Raw genomic sequence first — 11,245 nt, forward strand, 5'->3', positions numbered from 1 at the left:
ACATGTAAATCGTTGCCAAGGTCCTAAACCATTAAACAGCCGTCTGATTTGATAAGTCACAACCTCCGCTAGAAATCCCAGTGACCGTTTTGGACTTCACGGTGCTGCCATTAGCCCCTAACTGTTCAGGAAACAAAAGCGGCACTGAGGACTCTGCCGCGTGTGTCTGTTTCACCTCCATCAGCCGAGGTGACGGGAGTGATGACCATGCAGCAGTGAGACCGGGCGGGGCAACCTGGCCCAGAGGAGGAGCAGTGGTGCCAGAGAAGCTCTGCCGCTCACAATCCGACGGACGAACAGACTGAGGGACGACCCCCCTTCCCCCCTGCCCCCCCCCCCCAACCTCCCCTGCTGCCTGCCGCCATGCCATGGTCACGCTGGTAGTTGATCGTCTGCGGACACCCAGCCTGGACGGCGACCCTCACCAAACGGCCTTCAACGTCGTGAGTGTTTCTTTGCTTGTGTGTCAGTTTGCGGATCCGCTCTTTCTGGTCCTTGACTCTCTTGCAAATGTGTTCCTCAGATTTGTGACCCGCTGTGTGAAGCCGTTCTGTTTTAGTTTTTTTTCTCAATTTGGTGATATGATCCCTAAACTAACCTCTCTGTTTTCCAGTCTTTACAGTACCCCAACAACCTAGGAGTTTGCTGGCCTACAAATGGATTGATGCCTGGTGAGTATGCACACATTGCCATTTAGCCTGTGATTCAGCAGTGTCTCGGATTAGGCTCCGTTATAGGCATTGGATTTTTGCTGTTCTGTTGACAAGAGCGCAGTGAAATGGTAGGAAACTCAGAATTACAGCAATGTGCTTGTTGCATTCATGGATTGCACCCTCTGTCACTTTGTTGCGTCGTTTCCATGGTCACTGACGCCGCAACCATATTGATGACCAGAAGTTGAATGAGGGCTAATTACTTTAAACAGGGGCTAATGAGTTAGCCCTGCGGAACACAATGCTATTCAAGCCCTGGACAAACACACCTCTTTTATCTCACAGAGGGAAGACACACTTTATATATTGTAAATAAATAATATTTCTTAAACATTCAAAAACCAAGCCAGTTTATAAAACAATGTTTAGCCAGAGCAAAACAATAATTAAGGGCACCTAGCTAACTAGTGCATTCAAGAGAAATCTAAATAAAGTTTTTAAATTAATTCCCAAATGAACAGGCAACCAATACAGGGACCTTAAAATAATATATGAGTAGTGTGTTGGTGGGAGACTTTTGGAATATTGTGAGAATGGGAGACATGCAAAGCTTTCCATAAAAAAACCTTACAGTTCCCATTTTACTAACTGTCCCATTTTCCAAATACTCTCCCTAGGTATTTCTTTTCAGTGCTGGCCTGGCAGCGGAATGGATGCATTTCGGCAATTTTTCCAATGTGATAAAATCCAATTTTGTCACATGGGGGTGGACTCAAAATGAACACCTGTGTTTTTTAGACAGGTGGGCAGTCTCTAGTGCCTGAGAATCTAAACATAACTTCAGTGTCTCTATAGATCTTAGCACCAATAACCAGAACCTGAGTTTAATCTGTTATCAGCTCAGAGAACCTTTGTGCATAACACGTATAATACGACCTAAGGCTAACAAATAAAATATGAACAAAGGCTAACACCAATGACACGACCAAGGGATATCTCAAGTAATACCACCAGGAGCTAACACATATAATAATACCACCAGGAGCTAACACATATAATAATACCACCAGGAGCTAACACATATAATAATACCACCAGGGGCTAACACATATAATAATACCACCAGGGGCTAACACACATAATAATACCACCAGGGGTTAACACATATAATAATACCACCAGGGGTTAACACATATAATAATACCACCAGGGGTTAACACAGATAATAATACCACTAGGGGCTAACACATATAATAATACCACCAGGGGTTAACACATATAATAATACCACCAGGGGCTAACACATATAATAATACCACCAGGGGCTAACACATATAATAATACCACCAGGGGTTAACACATATAATAATACCACCAGGGGTTAACACATATAATAATACCACCAGGGGTTAACACAGATAATAATACCACTAGGGGCTAACACATATAATAATACCACCAGGAGCTAACACATATAGTAATACCACCTGGGGCTAACACATATAATAATACCACTAGGAGCTATAATGTATAATACGACCAGATGCTAACACATATAGTGCGACCAGGGGCTAAAACAAATAATACAACCAAGGGATATTTCAAATAATACGACCAGGGGTTAACACATATAATACCACTAGGGGTTATCACATATAATACCACCAGGGGCTATCACATATAATAATACCACCAGGGGCTATCACATATAATAATACCACCAGGGGCTATCACATATAATAATTCCACCAGGGGCTAACACATATAATAATACCACCAGGGGCTAACACATATAATAATACCACCAGGGGCTAACACATATAATAATACCACCAGGGGCTATCACATATAATAATACCACCAGGGGCTATCACATATAATAATACCACCAGGGGCTAACACATATAATAATACCACCAGGGGCTAACACATATAATAATACCATCAGGGGCTAACACATATAATAATAACACCAGGGGCTATCACATATAATAATACCACTAGGGGCTAACACATATAATTATACCACCAGGGGCTAACACATATAATTATACCACCAGGGGCTAACACATATAATTATACCACCAGGGGCTAACACATATAACTATACCACCAGGGGCTAACACATATAACTATACCACCAGAGGCTAACACATATAATAATACCACCAGGGGCTAACACATATAATAATACCACCAGGGGCTAACACATATAATAATACCACCAGGGGCTAACACATATAATAATACCACCAGGGGCTAACACATATAATACAATCAAGGGTCGTACAGAGGTGGTAAATGTTTCCATGACCGGTTAAACTTGAATAGGCTATTTGTAATATTGTTGGAGGGTTTATTAACATCATTGAATTGTGCCATGTGCATACAATCTCGCCTCCCACACCTGAGAGTCATGTTTGGTTGTCTAAAAAACAGCTTAATATTTAAGAACTAATAATTTTTTTAAGTTATAAATTAAATGTATTTAAGTATAAGGTAGTAGAGGAAATACGCAGACACTCGACCCTCAGTATGAGCTTGTAACCTGTTGCATTAAAGTTAAATCACAAGTCAAGTTTTTCAATGAATTGCCAAACGAACAGGCAACCAGTACATAGACTTTAAAATAATATAGGAGTAATGTGTATATAGGTAACTTTTGGAATATTGTGAAAATGGGAGACATGCAAAGATTTACATTAAAAACCTTAAATTACCCATAATGCTTTATTATAAAAATTATGTAAACTAATGTTTTGCCTATCAAAATAACACATACAAAACTATTAAGCTCTTATTAATTCTTTATAACACTTGAAAACAAACTGACTAGGTTCAGGTATTTTAAAGCACCTGAAAGCGTTTTTCTTTCCGCTCAAGTAAAACATTTTCTATCTCTCATTTACGACCCCATTTCCAAAAGAGTTGGGACTCTGTGTAAAATGCAAATAAAAACAGAATTCAATGATGTGCAAATTATGTATCCCTATATTTAATTGAAAATAGTACAAATCCAACATTAAAGAGAAATTATGTTTTTGGAAAAATACATGCCAGTTTTGAATTTGATGCCAGCAACATGGGTCAGAAAAGTTGGGACGAGGGCATGTTTACCACTGTGTTGCATCACCTCTTCTATAAACAATCCCCAGTAAGCGTTTGGAGCTGAGGAAACGTAAGAGATATACTTTTGAAAGCGAAATGTCTTCCCATTCTTGCTTGATATAGGATTTCAGCTGCTCAACAGTTCGGTGCCTCCTTTGTTGTATTTATCATTTCATAAGGCGCCAAATGTTTTGAATGTGTGACTGGTCTGGACTGCAGGCCGGTCTTTTACTACGGAGTGAATCTGCTGTTGTAATACGTGCAGAATGTGGCTTGGCATTGTCTTGGTGAAATAAGCAAAGCCTTCCCTGAAAAAGACGTTGTCTGGATGGTAGCATATGTTTCCCCAAAACCTGTATACACTCACCTAAAGGATTATTAGGAACACCATACTAATACTGTGTTTGACCCCCTTTCGCCTTCAGAACTGCCTTAATTCTATGTGGCATTGATTCAACAAGGTGCTGAAAGCATTCTTTAGAAATGTTGGCCCATATTGATAGGATAGCATCTTGCAGTTGATGGAGATTTGTGGGATGCACATCGAGGGCACGAAGCTCTCATTCCACCACATCCTAAAGATGCTATATTGGGTTGAGATCTGGTGACTGTGGGGGCCATTTCTGTACAGTGAACTCATTGTCATGTTCAAGAAACCAATTTGAAATGATGCAAGCTTTGTGACATGGTGCATTATCCTGCTGGAAGTAGCCATCAGAGGATGGGTGCATGGTGGTCATAAAGGGATGGACATGGTCAGAAACAATGCTCAGGTAAGGCCGTGGCATTTAAACGATGCCCAATTGGCACTAAGGGGCCTAAAGTGTGCCAAGAAAACATCCCCCACACCATTAAACCACCACCACCAGCCTGCACAGTGGTAACAAGGCATGATGGATCCATGTTCTCATTCTGTTTACGCCAAATTCTGACTCTACCATCTGAATGTCTCAATAGAAATTGAGACTCATCAGACCAGGCAACATTCTTCCAGTCTTCAACTGTCCAATTTTGGTGAGCTCGTGCAAATTGTAGCCTCTTTTTCCTATTTGTAGTGGAGATGAGTGGTACCCGGTGGGGTCTTCTGCTGTTGTAGCCCATCCGCCTCAAGATTGTGCGTGTTGTGGCTTCAGAAATGCTTTGCTGCATACCTCGGTTGTAACGAGTCAAAGTTGCTCTTCTATCAGCTTGAATCAGTCGGCCCATTCTCCTCTGACCTCTAGCATCGACAAGGCATTTTCGCCCACAGGACTGCCGCATACTGGATGTTTTTCCCTTTTCACACCATTCTTTGTAAACCCTAGAAATGGTTGTGCGTGAAAATCCCAGTAACTGAGTAGATTGTGAAATACTCAGACCGGCCCGTCTGGCACCAACAACCATGCCACGCTCAAAATTGCTTAAATCACCTTTCTTTTCCATTCTGACATTCAGTTTGGAGTTCAGGAGATTGTCTTGACCAGGACCACACCCCTAAATGCATTGAAGCAACTGCCATGTGATTGGTTGATTGGATAATTGCATTAATGAGAAATTGAACAGGTGTTCCTAATAATCCTTTAGGTGAGTGTATATTGTTCAGCATTAATGGTGCCTTCACAAATGTGCAAGTCACCCATGCCATGTGCACTAATGCTCCCCCATACCATCACAGAACCTTTTGAACTGTGGACTGATAGGAAGCCGGATGGGCCGTCCCTTCTCTAAATCTGTTAATGAAATGATGTACCACCGATGGTGAGATCCCCAAACTAAATTTTATGTTGAGAAAAACGTTATTCTTGAATTGTTGGACTATTTGCCTGCACAGTCTTTCACAGCGTTCTGAACCCCTCCCCATCTTTACTTCTGAAAGACTCATCCTCTCTGGGTTGCTCTTTTTATACCCAATCATGTTACTGACCTGTTACCAATTCACCTAATAAGTTGTGAGATGTACCACCAGGTTGTTGGGTTTTTTTGGGGGGAAAAGAGCATCGCCCCTGTCCCGGCTTTTTTGAAATGTGTTGCTGGCATCAAATTCAAAGTGGTTATATATTTTTGAAGGAACAATAACATTTCTCAGTTTCAGCATTTGATATGTTGTCTTTGTACAATGTTCCATTGAAGATAGGGTTTAAATGATTTGTATGTCATTGCATTCTGTTTTTCTTTACATTTTACACAGCATCCCACCTTTTTTGAAAACAGGGTTGTATGATTGAGCATAATACATATGACAACGAGTGAAATGGTTGAAAAGTTGCATAAAGAAAAACAAATATTAGAATTTTCTTAAGGTAACCATACAGTTTAAGATAATACAATGCGCTTTCTAGCGACTCTAAATCATCGCGTCTCATTCTATAAGACTTGACGAAATAAGGCCTGTTCTTGTTTATTTGTTTTAAATGTTTTATATAAGTGAGCTGTTTTATTTTTCAGAAAACAAACTGTCCTTTAACAATTTAACCACTCGTTGCGTTACCCATGGCTTCATTCCCTCCATTTTACCCATCCATGTGAACATTGCATGTTCCTCTGAAGGAGTGAGGTGTTTTTTGGCACCTTTCATGGATAAAATAACGTCTATGGATGTTGTGTCAGTGGCTGGGAGGACGTGTAAATCAACCCTTGTTGGGTGCACTGACGGACTGGATCTGTTCCTTCTCAGGCTGACCATACAAAGAATCAGAAACTGTAGTTGGCAATGATTAGACTTCAAAGCCTGTATTTTATGTCAGTTCTCAGTATGTAGGCACCTGTATTTGGTACCTTTGTATTTGGTACTGTAGGCCTGCTTCGTCGTACAATCCAGCCTTCTGACACTTCACGTTAACGAAGTCCTAGGGGGGTAAAGTGATCCAAGCCACTGCCTCTGAGTGCATGTACTGCTGCAGCATGGGTTCGAATCCGCCCCTGTGCAGCTTCGGCACCCACCCACCCCCACTCTCCTGTCCAATTAAGTATACAAATGCCTGGGACATGTCTTTAAAGGAGCACGCTGTGTTGTATGCGTGACATAATGCATGGCAAACTCCCTGTTGAAGTTGAATCACACTGTGGCTGTGAATAGTTCTGTTGTCTGCTGTCATTGTCCAGAGCAAGCTGCATCCACACAGCGTCGGGAATTAATCGCCTTTGTTCCACGTGTCATTTAAATAAACCTGCACAGTTCCTACTAATGGCTTAATTTTTCTTTCTCCCTGTCCATGTAGAGAGCAGTTATTGGCAGCTCTGCCCTCCCTCCAAGCCCGGCCTGCAGGGCGTCCTGAGCTCCAGCTTCCCCCCCGGCCCGGTCCCTCTGGCCCCCACCGAAACCCACCACCCAGAGGGGGAAGCCCTGCACCGGCCCCTGGTCCCGAGCACTTCGGTGACGGACCTGTCTTTTCCTGGTGCGCCCCCTCCCCCCCCGCCGCCCCCCAAACGCCACTGTCGCTCACTGTCCGTGCCCGAGGACCTCTCACGCTGCCGGTACACCTGGCGGCCCAGCGCCTCCCGGGTCTGGACACCTGTGAATCGCCAGTGTCACAGTGGAGGGGGAGCGGGGGGTCCCTGTCCGCTTCGCGCCCCCAGCTCGTCCCTAAACTCCTCGCTGCACTCCTCTTCAAGTCCCACGTTCTTCAGCCTCGCCCTCTCCCCCGACTCCCCGCTGCCCTGGAACTTCCCGTGGGACCCCAGTGAACCTGCCGGAGGAGGTGCTTGCTGCTGTTTCTTCCCCTCCCCGTCGTCCTGCTCCTCCTCTCCCTCGCCACTCCACCCTCCCCCACCCCCGCAGCGGCGCTTCTCCCTGTCCCCCGTCCTCATCAGAGAGGCCGCCGCCCAGTTCCTGCCGCCGCCGCCGGTTCCGCCCCAGCGCGCGGCGCCCCCTCCGGCTGTGCCAGCTTCACCCTCGTCTGCCTGCAGCACCCCGTCCTCGCTCCGCCGGGCCCTCCCCCCTCAGCTCCCGCGCTGCCACTCGCAGCCCTGTGACCTGCTCCTTCTCAAACCGGGCCTGAAGCGACGCCGTGACCCAGACTTACCATTTGCCCGGCCAGTCCTGGATTTCACCAAGATGACTCAGGTAAACAGATTGTTATTGAGAGGTCAGGAGATGATTATTTGCAGTAGGCTTGTGCAGAGGTATCACAGCCGGAGGAACGTTGGTTATTCAAAAGAATTGCAAGGGGTCTCCTTTACTGCTGTCAAACCACATGAAACATACCAGTTTGTCATTGAGGAGGGACCATATATTTATATAACATCAGTGGACACAAATGAGGCACCCATAACTTCCTTCTCAGAACACTTGTTATTGTTCTGGTTGACCGTGATCCCAGGGTACAGATGTCCCCTCTTCTAATCCCATGACACGAGGTTCAACCCCTAATGTGATTGGCAGGGCGCCAGCGGCTCTTGACTGCAGGCAGCGCCGGCCCATGGTCTCTTGGGAATGTATTTGGTTCTGCTTTGCATGCAGCTGCTGAAGGTCTTGGAGAAGGTCTGGCTTCCGTTTTCAGTGCACCCAGTCAGTGGCCTAACAGACACATAAATGTTGGTCACACGACGGGGTCGTTTCACCATGATGGTGACATGAACCACTTTTCTATACAGTTTTTTTGATTAAAATCTCAAATTGTGCTGGATAGATTCATTCTCACAGATGTTCCGTGGTTCTTCAACCCAATGCCTTGGGAACATGTGGTGAATGGTCCCTGAGGGGATGAGTTTGATGCTCCTTAACAGTAAACTTGACATTCTGTTTATATAAGGATTAATGCACGGCCGCCGTTTGACAAATAAACAATCTTGGTGTTGTTCATATGCAGCTTGTTTACTGCTTTAAAAGCACACTGAATGATGAAATATCGCAAAAACCTCAAAGGAGACGTATTTTAGTATATTAGGAGGTAAAGATCAAGATGGCAAAACCTGCTTTTTGGACCTGCGTTTATTCGAGCAGCTGAAATTGTGTCTGGATATTACCTGTCACTTCTCTGAATTCATCCAGTAGCAGAATCGTACAGCCTAACTGGATACAGCGGAGGATTTGGAGGGCGGTTCTTGTTTCCCAGCAGTAGGCCTCTTTTCCCCAACCTACCACCTTGAGTCCCACTGTGTTCTCTCCGTGGTTCAGTCAGACTTCAGAGCTGGCCATGGCCGTCTCTCAGCTGTCCCAGAAGGTCTTAAACATCGGTCCCACTGTGTTCTCTCCGTGGTTCAGTCAGACTTCAGAGCTGGCCATGGCCGTCTCTCAGCTGTCCCAGAAGGTCCTAAACATCATATCCGCTTGAGATGGAAAAGCTGCATTGTATGGTGTTTTTTTTTTATTTAGCTAATGCCTTTGACCTTGTCAACTATTTCCTGGTAGTTAATAAACTCTACCACGTAGGGTTCTCGGAGGACTCTGAAGCCTAAAAGCATGACGGTTGCGGCTTCTATACATAAAATGTGAGGTTAACTTCGCACCTCAGACAATCAACTTTAGTTTCATTCAAGGGACCCTGTTTGTTTCTTTAATCTGTGTCTGCCTTCAAACATCGCTTTAATAACATCTTAATAACAAGGACCTCAGTGCACGCTGTTCAATTGGATCTCAACATTACTGCACCGCAAACATCCTCACACTGAACGGGTTAGAGTATGTTGACATTTTTGTATATGGCTTGACTGCTCACCTGAACAGCAAAATGTCTCCAATGTACTGTCGAAAATTGTGTTCTACACCTATGCTGCCAAGTACAGCTTGGTAAAAACGACAATCCTGCCAATCGACTGTGTAGTATGTTTTTTACTGCTAAAAAGCACCTCAGTAAATAGGAAGTAATTCACCATGCCGTCATCCGCTTTGTCACCAGTGTCCCCCTTCAACAGTCGTCACTGTGACCTTTGAACTTCAGGCTCACTGGTGCCAACTTAAACCAAAGTTGCTTTTGGGTGAATTCCCCCTCCACCATAGCTCGCCCCGAAGCATCTGCCAGTCCTACAGTAACGTGGGATCTGGTCAGCAGTAAAGCGTGCACTTCTTTAAGTTGTCATTGAGTTTTGTTTGCCAACTCCAATGACTGGAAAGACCCTTGAGCTGGATACTGTCATCACCACTCGCTCCTTCGGGAAGTAACCTGGCTGCAGTCCAATGTTCTGGCAGACTCCACCACCCCGTCTGGTTGTGTTGTTGTATTTACTGTCATTTGATGTTTGTCTGTTCCCTTGTATAGTGAGTTTTTTTTCCTATTTATTCTACATTATTTATGCTGAACAAAAATCTGAGTGCATTAAGTGTTTGTTTCATGAGCTGAAAAAAACCCTTTTTTTCTTTTTGAGCCTATGGAATTTATTTCTATTGACTGATTTTGCTTTTACAGACTGCATTCAAATTTTCTGTCCATGTGTGTTGTGTGGTCATCTTAATTTTCTTTAATCACAGGTAGAGAACATTTTAGCTTAAATGCACGAATTTCACATGTACATTTAAAGTGTATTAGACAATAATTATTTCACCTCGCCTGCTCGGTTATTTGAACTTTCAACCTTTTGGTTTTTGTGTTCAGCCTTCCAACCACTGGGCCACCCTGCCGCCCCTGAATGTGGACCGCTTTTGTCTTTCTGGGGCGAGGTGAAGCGATGCGTTGACGTGGCCTTCTGTCCCTAAAATGCTTTTCTTCTCTCTCTCTCTCTTTCCAGACCCGCAGTACAGACCCCTTAAGCTATATGGAGAGGGGGCGGCTGGCTTGTGGCGGGGACGTTTGCATGGGCCTTGAGCCTTTTTTGGGGGACTTCCGGGGGTCATGTTCACCAGCAGAGGGTCTGGGAAGGACAAGCATTGGACCTCTGAGTGAAAGTGACGAGGAGGGGGAAGGTGAGGAGGAGGGCCCTGACCGAGAAGAGTGTCAGCCGAGTGTCTTTGAGAGGGATTGTACAGAACTGGATTTGAGTCTAATTGAGGAAAACTGATATTGTTAATTGGAGACCCCCCCCCTCCCCCTCCCCCTCCCCCATCCACCGCCAGCATTCAACACTTCACCCCAGCCCTGCTACGCTTCATCGGCAGGGCTCTCAGGAACACAGATTCTCTCTCACGGGATGAGCTGGGGTATGTTCACTGACAACAGTCATGATTTGACTACCACCAATAAGAACAACGCAGGTCGCCATGGACGCAGTCCTTCCATCAGAGTACATTCCAGAACCAGTTGCTGAAATATTCTTGTGAATAATCGGAATGCTGGAGACGCCAGCATTTCCCGTAGTGTGTGTTGGATGTTCTAACCCTAAAACAGACTAGGATGGAGCTTGGGAAGACTAACATGCTTCTGATCACTCGGTTTTCTCTCTTTTACACGACTTTCCTCTCGATTGTCTTTTTTTCGGTACAGTAGTAAAAATAGACTTGAATGATGATGATGATTATTGAATATCCGTGTTTTGTTTCAGTTTGACGCAAAAGGGCAGTACATAATTGCAGTTTTATTTCTGCGTTCCTTATATTTTCTGGTACACAATCCATACGATTCAGCATAAGCCTT

General features: G+C 44.5%; 1 protein-coding gene across 1 annotated transcript; it reads left to right on the forward strand.

Moving 5' to 3' along the window:
- The first annotated feature begins 334 nt into the window (after positions 1–334).
- fam53c (family with sequence similarity 53 member C) lies at positions 335–10,708 on the forward strand. Its single transcript, XM_010871204.5, has 4 exons — positions 335–443; positions 614–671; positions 6,959–7,803; positions 10,404–10,708. The coding sequence occupies exons 1-4, from the start codon at positions 369–371 to the stop codon at positions 10,671–10,673; spliced, it is 1,248 nt and encodes a 415-aa protein (XP_010869506.2). The 5' UTR covers positions 335–368; the 3' UTR covers positions 10,674–10,708.
- The last annotated feature ends 537 nt before the right edge of the window (positions 10,709–11,245 follow it).

Source organism: Esox lucius, chromosome 7 (assembly GCF_011004845.1).
Source record: "Esox lucius isolate fEsoLuc1 chromosome 7, fEsoLuc1.pri, whole genome shotgun sequence".
NCBI classification, from domain to species: domain Eukaryota; kingdom Metazoa; phylum Chordata; class Actinopteri; order Esociformes; family Esocidae; genus Esox; species Esox lucius.

Excerpts from the sequence above, each read along its gene's own strand:
- fam53c (XM_010871204.5), top strand. The coding sequence starts at position 369 with ATGGTCACGCTGGTAGTTGATCGTCTGCGGACACCCAGCCTGGACGGC. Across the intron at positions 444-613 it reads ACCAAACGGCCTTCAACGTC|TCTTTACAGTACCCCAACAA; the intron begins GTGAGTGTTTCT and ends TCTGTTTTCCAG. Across the intron at positions 672-6,958 it reads TACAAATGGATTGATGCCTG|AGAGCAGTTATTGGCAGCTC; the intron begins GTGAGTATGCAC and ends CTGTCCATGTAG.